This window comes from Mustelus asterias, chromosome 2 (genome assembly GCF_964213995.1).
Source record: "Mustelus asterias chromosome 2, sMusAst1.hap1.1, whole genome shotgun sequence".
Classification (NCBI taxonomy): domain Eukaryota; kingdom Metazoa; phylum Chordata; class Chondrichthyes; order Carcharhiniformes; family Triakidae; genus Mustelus; species Mustelus asterias.
In genome coordinates this window covers 56,510,105-56,524,857 of record NC_135802.1, presented here as the reverse complement: position 1 = coordinate 56,524,857, position 14,753 = coordinate 56,510,105, and the positions used below count along the sequence as shown (strand labels likewise).

General features: G+C 42.6%; 1 protein-coding gene across 1 annotated transcript in view; it reads left to right on the top strand.

Moving 5' to 3' along the window:
- dnah5l (dynein, axonemal, heavy chain 5 like) overlaps positions 1-14,753 on the top strand; it is a 327,807-nt gene that overhangs the window by 217,588 nt on the left and 95,466 nt on the right. Inside the window, exons 62-63 of the mRNA XM_078200347.1 lie at positions 3,500-3,655; positions 4,972-5,154. Of these exons, the coding sequence (XP_078056473.1) occupies positions 3,500-3,655; positions 4,972-5,154 (339 nt within the window). The remainder of the gene's footprint in view (positions 1-3,499; positions 3,656-4,971; positions 5,155-14,753) is intronic.

The following is a 14,753-nucleotide window of genomic DNA, read 5'->3' as shown; positions in this document are numbered from 1 at the left end:
TCCTATAAGAAGGCAGAGCCAAACGGAGTGTACCACAGAACAATGCTAACAGGTGGAACACCCCAACCCTAACCCCAACAGTAACAAGAGTAACATATGTACAAGTACCCATAGTGGTAACCATCTATGGTTCACCACAGAGGGTAAAGCGGTTGAAGTGGTGTATATGGATTTCAGCAAAGCATTTGATAAGATTCCCCATGGTAAGCTTTTGCAGAAAATACGGACACATGGGATTGAGGGTCATTTAGTGGTTTGGATCAGGAATTGACTAGCTGTAAGAAAACAGAGGGTGGTGGTTGATGGGAAATATTCATCCTGGAGTTCCGTTACTAGCGGTGTACCGCAAGGATCTGTTTTGGGGCCACTGCTGTTTGTCATTTTTATTAATGACCTGGATGAGGGCGTAGAAGGATGGATTAGTAAATTTGCGGATGACACTAAAGTCGGTGGAGTTGTAGACAGTGCGGAAGGAAGTGGCAGGTTACAGAGGGATATAGATAAGCTGCAGAGCTGGGCTGAGAGGTGGCAAATGGAGTTTAATGCGGAAAAGTGTGAGGTGATTCACTTTGGAGGGAGTAACAGGAATACAGAGTACTGGGCTAATGGTAAGATACATGGTAGTGTGGATGAACAGAGGGATCTGGGTGTCCATGTGCATAGATCCCTGAAAGTTGGCACCCAGGTTGATAGGGTTGTTAAGAAGGTGTATGGTGTGTTAGCTTTTATTGGTAGAGGGATTGAGTTTCGGAGCCAGGAGGTCATGCTGCAACTGTACAAAACTCTGGTGCGGCCGCACTTGGAGTATTGCGTACAGTTCTGGTCGCCGCATTATAGGAAAGATGTGGAAGTGTTGGAAAGGGTGCAGAGGAGATTTACCAGGATGTTGCCTGGTATGGTGGGAAAATCGTATGAGGAAAGGCTGAGGGACTTGAGGTTGTTTTCGTCAGAGAGAAGAAGGTCAAGAGGTGACTTAATAGAGCCATACAAGATGATCAGAGGATTAGATAGGGTGGATAGTGAGAGCCTTTTTCCTCAGATGGTGATGGCTAACATGAGAGAACGTAGCTTTAAATTGAGGGGTGAGAGATATCGGACAGATGTTAGAGGTAGGTTCTTTACTCAGAGTGTAGTAAGGGCGTGGAATGCCCTGCCTGCAGCAGTAGTGGACTCGTCAACATTAAGAGCATTCAAATGGTTATTGGATAAACATATGGATGATATTGGAATAGTGTAGATTAGAGGGGCTTTAGATTGGTTTCACTGGTTGGCGCAACATCGAGGGCCGAAGGGCCTGTACTGCGCTGTAATGTTCTATGTTCTATGTTCTAACTCCACATAATTTATCTGTGTTGAACATCCTTTGCCAATTATATACCCATTTTGCAAGTTTATTAATGCCCACTCATCATTTGTTACAGTTGTCCTCAGTGTTGAATATTCTCTTCAATTTGTGGAATCCACAAACTTAGAAATATTGGGGAAAATTTCATGCCCCTCCCCAACCCCCTTTTGATATTTGAGGTGGGAAGGCATGTAAAATAAAACAGTTGGCTAGCTCACCACCTTCCCACTCAGCCTTGAACTGTCCCTCATATTACAACGGATATGAAATGCATGAGCCTTACACCTCAGCCTATTGAGGCGCTTATGTTGCCAATTTAAGGCCACTGCAGATCTGTTTCTGCCTCCATTGCTATAATAAGGTGGGCAAGGAAAGGTGACAGGCAAAAGACCAGCCCTCAACTTGAGGTAAATGGTGGGAAAAAAGATGCGGTACCTCCTTTGTGAATGTGCACGTCGACTGTACACCCCCCCTCCCCTCTCAAGATGGTATCTCCCCTTTGTGCTCCCCCACAGCCTCTCTGACCTAATTCCCACATCCCCCTCTCTGTCCCCATCACTGGGGTCCTTGATCCTTCCCTATCCAAAAACCACAGACTTGTCTATAAGTCCAGCATCCATAAATGTGTCTCAGGGGTCTCCCTTGTAGCCTCAGTAGCAGCTACCACTGCATTTCCTGATGCTGCTGGGACTATTCAGCTGTGGGCCAATCCGATTGGCCAGCAGCTCTCGAGGTTTTGACTTCTTGTCCCTGATGGGTGGAAGTCCCACTCTCACCTTGTTATGATCACCCCCTACAAATTATCACTGCAGAACAGCCCTTGAGCGTCATGGTGGCACTGTGGTTAGCACTGCTGTCTCACAGCACCAGGACCCAGGGTTTGATTCCCAGTTTGGGTCACTGTCTGTGCGGAGTCTGCACGTTCTCCCCATGTCTGCGTGGGTTTTCTCCGGGTGCTCCGGTTTCCTCTCACAGTCTGAAAGATGTGCTGGTTAGGTGCATTGACCCAAACAGGTGCCGGAGTGTGGCGACCAGGGGAATTTTGCATTAGCTTCATTGCTGTGTTAATGTAAGCCTTACTTTTGACTAATAAATAAACTTTACTATAACTTTACTTTTTAAAGCCAGCTGCTCCAAGATCGACTTTCCTACTGATGGGGAGAATGGGCAGCGAGGGGGGCAATATGCTGTCCTGTAAAATTCACCCTATTGATTTTGATTCCAAAGTCCATATTGTTAATGTAAATTGTGTACATCAGTTCTTCCAACACTGATCTTTGTGGAACACTACTCCCCATCTTCTGCTTTTCTGAATAATTCCCCTTTGTTACCGCCACTCTCTTTTTTTCTGCTTTAAGCCAACAAACAATCCGACCTGGCACCTGTCCCCTGGCTCCACATTCTCTGAGGGTACTTGTTATTTTATTATAGGGCATCTTACTGAAAGCACTTTGAAAATCAAGACATATTACACCTATTGTATTGCTATTGTCTACTCTGTCTCTTACCTCCGCAAAATATTCAATTTTCCTTTTCAAAATCCATGCTGATTATTCATTAATGTATTCTTTGTTCCTAGATATTCTTCTATTCCTAAATGTTCTTCTAGTTCTATGAACTTTAATCTGTGTTAACTTTCCTGAGAGTGTACCTTTTGAGTTTGTGCCTATTAACTGATACTTTAGTAATCCCAATGAGGAATCATGAATATTTTATAAAAACTGTCTCATCTTTGACACATGCCGGAGGGGAAAGATGGCCTCCTTTCATGCTGTACGATCATATGATTCCCCAATAAAGAAATGGACAATTTAAATTCATGAGAGACTTTTTGTACTCAGTACCCTGTGTATCTGTCAACTTAATTCCTGTAAAATTGGACTCCACAAAGTCATATTGAATCCCCATGTACAAATGCACCACACTTTCACTTGATATGGTTAGCTCTCAAATGTGTCAGAAAAATTGATGTGAAATTGAACAGAACAGTCTTTCGGAGCGACCAGTCTACACAATGTTTATCACTGTCCTATACTCTGAAATGTTCTTTTGGTGGTTTTGAAACAGTTGGCTGAAACAAGAGCCAAGTTTCTTATTAATTTCACCTAATGGTTTTCACTGAGCTAATTATATAATTTAATTTTATGTCTGTAGATAACATCACTAAATCATAAGTACTTCAGGACCCACCTAGAGGACTGTCTGTCTTTGGGACGGCCCCTGCTAATGGAGGATGTAGGAGAGGAGTTGGATCCTGCTCTTGACAATGTGCTGGAAAAGAACTTCATTAAATCAGGATCAACTTATAAAGTAAGACCAAGTTTGAAAATAGTGATGCATTTTAAAGGAATTGATGTTTACACACACACACACACACACACACACACACACACACACACACACACACACACACACACACACACACATTCTGATGCGCACCCTCAAAGGACGAGTTAATAGACCTATACTCTCCCACCCAGCTTCAGTGAAGGTTGTCGGGAAGTGCGTCCAAAACAGCAGACTGGCCCACCAGCCCATAGCTAGAAATTGCGGGCTTGCCACTATAGTCACATCTCCACAGCCAAATGAAAATTTGGTCCATTGAGTTTTGCACATGAATTCTCAGCTGGTCCTTTTTACCATTCCGTTTAATGCCCAGCTACAGTTCTCCATGTTGTGTTCATATAGCTCACTTTAAAGGCTGTGCTGGCAAAACTGAAGGTCCCTGGTTCTCATCTCCTCCTGAGAATCCTTTTGCTGCAGGAGCTGCATTAATATGCTAAGTCATGGAGCTATGATCAGCAAATGGAATGTTTTATATGTTTTAAAAATTGCAGAGAGCAATGAATGGTCTATTTAGTAAATAGAAGGCAAGTTACTCCATTCATCTTGGTACGTAGAGTTCCATGTTCAAAAGCTGATGATATTCAGATCACGATGAATCAGCAACTCTGTCGAATCATGGGTAGGATTTTCCATACATGGTGGAGGTGGCCCCCAATTGGCCAGCGGTGGGATTCTTTGGTTCGCTGTTGTCATTGGGGTTTCCGGTTGAATGTACCCATCGCCTCTGAAAGTCCAAGCTGAGGTTTAGTTTGTATGTCCCATCTGTACATCCTCACCTTCTACTATCAACAGCTGCTGAATTTTTGGTAATTTTGGCCTGTACACAAAACTAATTTTTGCAAATCAACTATAAATTGTAAGATTAGAATGTGTGTCAAGATCAATGGTGGACTGCACTATTAATTGTATTAATATTTTACTGTTTTTCTAAATTGAGCACAGATTAGACATGGACAGAGCTGACTTCTATATTTTAAATCTTTGAACAATAACTAACTTGCCAAGCCACACCCATCCAATCTCATATAAATTCATAAACATATTCTTTATTAAGTGTTTAATTCTCTTTGGTTCAATATTGTGTTATCATTGTGCATTATGTTTTCTCAAGTCTTTCAAAAATGTGATGTGTTGCCTTCTAACTAATTTCAAACTCTGAACAGGCGGCCAGTACTTACTTTTACAAAGAACATTTATTCATTTACATTTTAATTTTGCAGCATATGCAAACAAATTAATGAGAAGTAGTAAACACATTGCACCCATTTCTTTGATGATAGGTAAAAGTTGGTGACAAAGAAATCGATGTGATGTCGGGGTTCACCTTGTATATCACCACCAAACTGGCAAATCCTGCTTACACTCCTGAGATCAGTGCTAAGACTGCCATTATCGACTTTACTGTCACAATGAAAGGGCTAGAAGACCAGCTTCTTGGTCGAGTCATCCTAATTGAGAAACAGGTAGGTAAAGACAAACAACAAAGAAATAAAAAACAGGAAGTCAATACTAAATAAAATGCATGTGAAATAAGGCTGATCCATAGTAACTAATGAACAACAGACCAAAAAGAATGTTGCAGTGCTTACAATTTTTTCAGGATATTGATCAATCTTTTTATATTAGACTTGTAATATTTCTATATTAGACTACATTAGATTTAATATAAATTAAAGGAAGGCATTAGCTAGTGGTATTATTGCTAGACTATTAATCCAGAAACTCAACTGATGTTCTGGGATCCCGGGCTTGAATTCTGCCACGACAGATGGTGGAATTTTAATTCAATAAAAAATGGAAAAAGCCGTTGTTGGAAGTGTCCTTTAGGGAAGGAAATCTGCTATACTTACCTGGTCTGACCTGCATGTGACTCCAGAGCCACAGCAATGTTGTTGACTCTCAACGGCCTCGGGCAACAAGGGATGGACAATAAATGTTGACCAACCAGCGATGCCCATGTCCCATGAATGACTAAACCAGTTATTATTTTTCACATAATTGGCAAATTTTAGACCTGTCAATATTTTTTGTGATTAAATTATTTTTAATTTTGTCTGGAAGAAAGTAATCAACTTTTCTTGGTCTTTGCAAATTGTCCTTCTGAATTATCAATTGGAGATCCTGGAGAACAACCCAAGTGTTGAATTTGAAGCATTGAGTATGGGAAGATCATCCGCACTATTGTTATACCTTATCTGGAAAGCGTGGGAAATGGGGAGTTACGGCTGGAATTCTCTCATCCCGCTTTCCATTGGAATTCTGATGGATGGGGGGTGCGGACCATGTAAAGGTCCATTGAAGTCGGGTGGGAATCTCCAGTTTTCAGGTGAGCGAGGCCAGAGAATCCCGCCTTACATATCCGAATCAACATTCTATTAAAAACAATACTTGTTGGGATGCCAATTTACTGCACAAGAGGGACCAAATGGAATTATTGTCAACTGCCTAAGCTGTAACTTCATGTAAGTTTCTACGCCTGCACATCTTGATGTCAGATATGCAGTCTTTATTCACTGGTTAACTGAGTGGTTGATGCTAAATTTTAATGGTTGATCTTTACACTGGTATCTGTGTACAGATGATTTGAAAATATACATAACTCGGGTTTAACTAACCTCTATTGAAATGGATTACTCTCACATCAATAACCCACCTGAAAATTCTGGCATAGTTTGCACGTTGCCATTATGCTAGCTATGAAAAGAAAGTGCATAACATTATATAGTTCACAGGCTATCTTGACTATCCCAGCTTTGTGAAGGAATTGTCCCCTTTGCCCATGCTCTTTTAGATTTTCATCTTTCTAAAGTGTATTCATTTCTATGTTAAAGACTGTTGTGATTGTTGCTTTCATCATTGTTTTCTGGTCATCCATTAAATCACCTGAACTCTCCATTTATTCTTCTCATAGTGGTTTTCAAATTATACCCTCTAGTTAATGAGTGTTGACTGATCTTACAGAAATGCGGTGTCAATTGGTTAAATTAGCAAATTAGATCAAATGGGAATTGATCTAGTTAAACAAAATATGAGTGGACATAATGATGCAAAAAGATATGGTGTACTGCAAATAGGAAAGAACACACGTGTTCCATGAATTGTGTAAGAAACAAAGGATGCAGCTATGGTTCCTAGCACACTTGACAAAAATATATTCAAACAATGTAGAGTAGTAATCGACAAAGCCAGTATTAATCTGCAAATCTAAAACAAGTCAGGGGAATTTTGTGATCAAACTATACTGTGAATAAAACACAAAAACAGGAAGTATTCAGCAGCTCAGGCAGGAGGGAGAAGCCAAGTTATCACTATAGTTGCTGACTTTTCATCAGCATCATGAATACTGTGCTCTGGGTCACCTTAAGTACTATGTTGCTGAGAACAACTGAAGAGACTTGGGTGCTTCAAAAACATCAACTTGCATTTATGTTGCACATTTAATGTAGAAAAGTCGCACTTCATAGAGGTGTAATCACATCAAACATCAAACCAAAGGAGTAGCTATTGAGAGAGTTATTTGGTCAGTCAGGTTTGTTTGATTTTCAAAGCAGATCATAAAGGAGAAGAAGTTTAGTGAGGGATTCCAGAGTGTGGGGTCTCGACAACTAAGAGCATGGTTGCTAATAGTGAAATAATGGGAGTGATGGTTGGATTTGTAAGAGTTGAAGGAATGGATAGTTCTAGAAAAGTTGATTGAGCAATGTTCAGAAATAGGGAGGGACAAGGGGCCGGATTTTCATCTTGGAGTCCGGAATTGGGAGATTCCCTGCCAGGCTTTCGGGAAACAGGATTTAATTGGCCTGCCACTGAACGAGGATGTTGGTGGAGTGGGTAGATTAATAGGCCCATTTTCATTCCCAAATCATCGGCAAGTTCTTCCAATGGAATCAGCAGTGAAGGTTGTGCTAAATCACGAAGAAATTTATATCTTATGATCAATTGAAACCCCCCCTCCCTTACACTTCACCTCCTCACTGCACTCATCCCCTCATCACCTTAGCCTCACCCCGTGTTCCTTCACCCTTAGCCCCTCACTTTCTCACACTGCTCACCCTTACCCCTCACCCCCTCGCCTTGGAACAAAACTCACAAGCTGATTCCAACAGTTTGAAGTTGTTGAATGGCCTATTACACCGCCAAGTAAACCACCTGACTATTCAAACCAACTGTGTAAACAGTCGACTACTTGTAAAACGATTAGGCAGTTGGATTACAGCCAAGAGCCCATAACTCTCTTCAAGAAGCAAGCTGACTTCAGAATCTATCTCAACAGATGTCCAGGCTAAGTGCAAGCATTGGAAAAACCTTCTAAAAAATTGCCATTGTTTTCATACTAAGCTACACTTTCAATACTGTAAAATTTACTCTCTCATTTTATCTATTTGATGAACTTTTAAAATTTGTCTGAAGCCTTTGCCACAATTACAAGTTTGATCTTTTACTTGACAGCTTGCCAGTTGGCAGAAGTAACGCAATGTTTAATGGGTAGTTACATCTTTCAATTGCTTGAACACAGATAAAACTCATGTTACATGTTATGGTGGACTATAAAGGAGGCAAAACAATTTTACAATCCCTTGTGAAAATGGCTGAGGGTGGAAATGGAGACAGGACATCTGGGGATGTCTCTAGCTGACCGTTTTCTTTGCAGTCCTAGCTGTATATTTTCCCGATCATAACTCAAGGTGGCACAGTGGTGAGCACTGCTGCATCACAGCGTCAGGGACCTGGGCTCGATTCTGGCCTGGATGACTGCCTGTGTGGAGTTTGCACATTGTCTCTGTGTCTATGTGGGTTTCCTCCGGGTGCTCCAGTTCTCTCCTACAGTCCAAAGATGTGTAGGTTATGTGGATTAGCCATGGTAAATGCGTGGGGTTACAGAGATAGGGTGAGGATGTGGGCCTGGGTAAGATGCTCTTTCAGAGAGTCAGTCCAAACTCAATGGGCCGAATGACTTCCTTCTGCACTGTAGGATTTCTATGGTGCTAAGGTAACCATGAAAATCTGGCTCAAGGCCATGAAGGGGTGAGACTTGTAAATTGAAACTGCAGAAACCACTATAGTTCAACAGGGAAAGGAATGGTTGGTGAGTGGTATTTTGTGTAAGCTAGGATATGGGCAGCAGAGATTTCAGTGACCTGAAGTACACACACAGAACGTGGAACATGGGAGGCTAGTCAAAAGAACAATAGGACATTTATGTTTGGAGGGGACTAGAAAGGAGAGAACTGAAAGATGACCTTAAAGAAATAGATAATTTGAAATCTAAACCCAGAATACTACTGTAAATATGGATGGACTGAGGTTCCATCCTGAACACACGTAAGTGAGTACCAGCTGTACCCGGGCCCATACAGTTATCTGTTCCTCTACAGCACTCTCAGTCAACTTAGGGCACTATAACGTGCTCCACATCTTTGGAATTAAAAATCCAGTGCTCATTGGAAAGTAACACAATAAGAAATCTGAGCCTTTCTTAAATTTTCCTCTTAAAAGAAACAATTATTTTGCACTTTGATACTGGAGAAGCCTTTAAGACATGTATTTCTAAATTTATAACAAGATTGTGCAAGATTGGACAACGTTCCGAGCAGACAGGGAGGTGTTGGTCGGTTAAAGGAACCGTGGTGCACGAAAGCTGTGCGGGACCTAGTCGAGAAGAAAAGGAAAGTGTACAAAAGGCTCAGAGAGCTTGGCGAAGATAGGGATTTAGAAGAGTATACGGCTTGTAGGAAGGGACTAAAGAAGGAAATTAGGAGAGCCAGAAGGGGTCACGAGAAGGCCCTGGCAGGTAGGATTAAGGAGAACCCTAAGGCGTTCTATAAATATGTGAAGAGTAAAAGGATGAGACGTGACGGAATAGGGCCTATAAAAGGTGAAGGCGGGAAAGTCTGTACGGAACCAGTAGAAATGGCAGAGGTGCTCAATGAGCATTTTGCCTCGGTTTTCACAGAGGAGAAGGACCTGGGTGGATGTACTGCTGGCATGCGGTGGACTGAAAGGATTGAGTATGTGGACTTTAAGAAAGAGGTTGTGCTGGAATCTTTGAATGGCATCAAGATAGATAAGTCGCCGGGTCCGGATGGGATGTACCCCAGGTTACTGTGGGAGGCGAGGAAAGAGATTGCAGAGCCTCTGGCGATGATCTTTGCGTCGTCGATGGAGACGGGAGAGGTGCCGGAGGATTGGAGGATTGCGGATGTGGTTCCTATTTTCAAGAAGGGGAATAGGGATAGCCCAGGTAATTACCGACCGGTGAGTCTAACCTCAGTGGTTGGTAAACTGATGGAGAAGATGCTGAGGGACAGGATATATGAGCATTTAGAGAGGTTTAGTATGCTCAAGAATACTCAGCATGGCTTTGTCAAGGGCAGATCGTGCCTTACGAGCCTGGTGGAGTTCTTCGAAAATGTGACTAAACACATTGACGAAGGGAAGGTGGTAGATGTGGTTTATATGGATTTTAGCAAGGCGTTCGATAAGGTTCCCCATGCAAGGCTTCTAGAAAAGGTGAGAGGGCATGGGATCCAAGGGGCTGCTGCCCGGTGGATCCAGAACTGGCTTGCCCAAAGGAGGCAGAGAGTGGGTATAGATGGGTCTTTTTCTAAATGGAGGTCGGTCACCAGTGGTGTGCCCCAGGGGTCTGTTCTGGGACCCTTGCTGTTTGTCATTTTCATAAATGACCTGGATGAGGAAGCGGAGGGATGGGTTGGTAAGTTTGCCGACGACACGAAGGTTGGTGGGGTTGTGGATAGTCTGGAGGGATGTCAGAAGTTACAGAGGGACATAGATAGGATGCAAGACTGGGCAGAGAAGTGGCAGATGGACTTCAACCCAGATAAATGCGTCGTGGTCCATTTTGGTAGGTCAAATGGGATGAAGGAGTACAATATAAAGGGAAAGACTCTTAGTACTGTAGAGGATCAGAAGGACCTTGGGGTCCGGGTCCATAGGACTCTAAAATCGGCCCCGCAGGTGGAGGAGGTGGTTAAGAAGGCGTATGGTGTGCTGGCCTTTCTCAATTGAGGGATTGAGTTTAGGAGTCCGGGGATAATGATGCAGCTATATAAGACCCTCGTCAGACCCCACTTGGAGTACTGTGCTCAGTTCTGGTCGCCTCACTATAGGAAGGATGTGGAAAAGATTGAAAGGGTGCAGAGGAGATTTACAAGGATGTTGCCTGGATTGAGTGGCATGCCTTATGAGGATAGGCTGAGAGAGCTCGGTCTTTTCTCCTTGGAGAGACGAAGGACGAGAGGAGACCTAATAGAGGTGTATAAGATGTTGAGAGGCATAGATCGGGTGGACTCTCAGAGGCTTTTTCCCAGGGTGGAAATGTCTGCTACGAGAGGACACAGGTTTAGGGTGCTGGGGGGTAGGTATAGGGGAGATGTTAGGGGTAAGTTTTTCACACAGAGGGTGGTGGGCGAGTGGAATCGGCTGCCGTCAGTGGTGGTGGAGGCGAACTCAATAGGGTCTTTTAAGAGACTCCTGGATGAGTACATGGAGCTTAATAGGATGGAGGGTTATAGGTAGGTCTAGAAGGTAGGGATGTGTTCAGCACAACTTGTGGGCCGAAGGGCCTGTTTGTGCTGTAGTTTTTCTATGTTCTATGTTCTAAGTGTGCTTCCATTTGAAGTTAACAACTTACTTAGCAATTTTCCTCTGAAGATTTCTGGCTGGAGTAATTAGATGAGTTTTCAAGATTGATACACCTGATATTGCTTAATTTTTCAGAGCTGTCATGTTGCATGTAGTAAATTTGACAGGGAAGCAATGTGCACAAAAATTATGTTATGTGATTTGAGTTTTGTGAGAATATGTGATAAGAAGATTAGCAAAATGAGTTATAGATTAGGAAAGCTTGACACCTTATTGTAAACAGGCACGCTGCAGTCCTTGGTGTGTCAAACAGCAGACGTGTCCTGAATATCTGCGCATCACAAATGCTTAGATGTGTCCATCTTGATGTATGGCAGCTATTTTGACAATGTTCACGGGGTGTGGTGGCACTTTTCCATGCTTATCTGAACTGCCTTGTCTACCAAAGAGGCCAGAAATGGAGACATACATAAACGTAAATAAAAAATAGAGGTAGGAATAGGCCACTTGGCCGTTCGAGCTTACTGTGCAATTCATTATGACAATGGCTGATCATCAAATTCAATACCCCGATCCTGTCTTTCCCCCCATATCCTTTGATCCCTTTAGCCCCTAGAGCTATATCTAATTCCTTCTTTAAATCGTGTAATCTTTTGGCCTCAACTACTTATCGTGGCAGTGAATTCCACACATTCACCACCCTCTGGGTGAAGAAATTTCTCCTCACCTCAGTGCTAAAAGCTTTACCCCTTATCCATAAACTATGACCTCTAGTTCTGGACTCCTCCACCATCGGGAATATTCTTTCTGAATCTACCCTGTCTAATCCTGTTAAGTTTCTATGAGATCCCCCCTCACTCTTCTAAACTCTAATAAATATAATCCTAGCCGACTTAATCTCTCCTCATATGACAGTGCTGCCATCCCAGGAATCAGCTTGGTAAACCTTCACTGTACTCCCTCGATAGAAAGGACATCCTTCCTCAGATAGGGAGATCAAAACTGCACACAACACTCCAGGTGTGGCCTCACCTACCCCATATACAATTGCAGTAAAGCATTCCTATTCCTATACTCAAATCCTCTCGCTATGAAGGCCAACATATCATTTGCCTTCTTTACTGCATGCTGTACCTGTGCGATTACTTTCAGCAACCGATGCATGAGGACACCAAGGTCTCGCTGAGTATCAATCTCTCTCAATTTACACCCATTCAAGTAAGAATCTCCCTTCCTATTTTTGCTACCGAAGTGGATAACCTCACATTTATCCACCTTATACTGCATCTACCATGCAGATGCCCACACACTCAGCCTGCCCAAATCACGTGGAAGCATCTCTGCATCCTCCTCACAGCTCACCCTCCCACCCAACTTTGTATCATCTGCAATTTTTGAGATATATTTAGTTCTCTTGTCCAAATCATTAATATGTAATGTGAACAGCTGGGGTCCTAGCACAGATTCCTGTGGAACCCCACTAGTCACTGACTGCCAATTGGAAAAAAGTCCATTTATTCCAATTCTTTGCGTCCTATCTGCTAACCAGTTTTCTTTCCATCTCAAGATACTATCCACAATCCAATGTGCTTTAACTTTACATAATAATCTGCTCTGTGAGACCTTGTTGAAAGCCTTCTGAAAGTTTAAATAAACCACATCCACCAGTTCTCCCTGGTCAGCTGTACTAGTTACATCCTCAAAGAATTTCAGTAGATTCATCAAACATGATTTCCCCTTTGTAAATCCATGCCGACTTTGTCTGATTATACCACTACTTTCCAAATGCTGTGCTATGAAATCCTTGATAATGGATTCTAGCAACTTCCCTACTACTGATGTTAGGCTCACTGGTCTATAGTTCCCTGTTTTCTCCCTACCTCTCTTTTTGAATAGCAGGATTACATTAGCTACTCTGCAACCTATAGGAAGTATTCCAGAGTCCAAAGAATTTTGGAAAGTAACCACCAATGGATCTGCTATTTCTAGGGCCACTTTCTTAACTACTTTGGGATGAAGCTTATCAGGCCCTGGAGGTTTATCCAACTTCGATCCCATCAATTTCCACAAAACCATTTCTCTTCTAATTCTGATTTCCTTCAATCCTCACTAAAACTTCTCAGAACTTCTGATATATTATTCATGTATTTGTTTGTGAAGTGGATAACATCCACAGTTCCCTTATCCACAGTTCTCTTTCCATTCTTGTGCCAAATAGGAATAAACAACCTTTGGAGTTTACCTATTTGTTTCTTGAATGCCTGCTATCGCCTGTCCACTGTCCTTCCTTTCAGTAATGTTTCCCAGTCCATCAAATCCAATGCATGCCTCATACCATCAGAGTTACCTTTATTGGGATTCAGGACTTGGGTATCAGAATCAACTACCTCACTATCCACCTTGGTAAAGAATTCTATCATATTATGGTCATTTATCCCCAAGAGTTCTCTCACAAACAAATTGCCAACTTTCTCATTGCACAATTCCCAATCCAAGATGGCCTAGTCCCTCATTGATGGAAGGAAGGGGAAGCATTGGAGAGAGTGCAAGGAAGGTTCACCAAGATGTTACCTGATCTCAAAGGTGTTGGCTATGAGGAGAGGTTGAATAAATTAGGATTGTTTTTACTGGAAAGACAGAGGCTGAGGGGAGACCTGACAGATCTACAAAATTATGAGAGGCAAAGACAGGGTGGATTGTCAGAGGCTCTTTCCAAGGGTGGATGTGTCAATTAACAAGGGGCATAGGTTCAAGGTGAGAGGGGGAAAGTTTCAGGGAGATGTGCGGGGGAAGCTTTTCATGCAAAGAGTGGTGGGTGCCTGGAACATGCTGCCAGAGGAGGTGGTGGAAGAAGAAAGATTAGCTATATGTACAGAGAAGATTTACCAGGATGTTGCCTGGTATGGAGGGCATTAGCTATGAGGAGAGATTGGGCAAACTTGTTTTGTTTTCACTGGAACGATGGAGTCATAGAGTTATAAAGGTTTAGAGCATGGAAACAGGGCCTTCAGCCCAACTTATCCATGCCGCCCCTTTTTTAACCCCAAAGCTAGTCCCATTGGCCCGCATTTGGCCCATATCCCTCTATACCCACCTTACCCATATAACTGTCTAAACGCTTTTTAAAAGACAAAATTGACCCGCCTCTACTACTACCTCTGGCAGCTTGTTTCTGACATTCACCACCCTGTGTGTGAAAAAATTGCCACTCTGGACTCTTTTGTATCTCTCCCCTCTCACCTTAAACCTATGCCTCTAGTTTTAGACTCCCCTACCTTTGGGAAAAGATGTTGACTATCTAGCTAATCTATGCCCCTCATTATTTTATAAACCTTTGTAAGATCACCCCTCAGTCTCCTACGCTCCAGAGAAAAAAGTCCCAGTCTATCCATCCTCTCCTTATAACTCAAACAATCAAGTCCAGGTAGCATCCAGGTAAATCTTTTCTGCACTCTTTCTA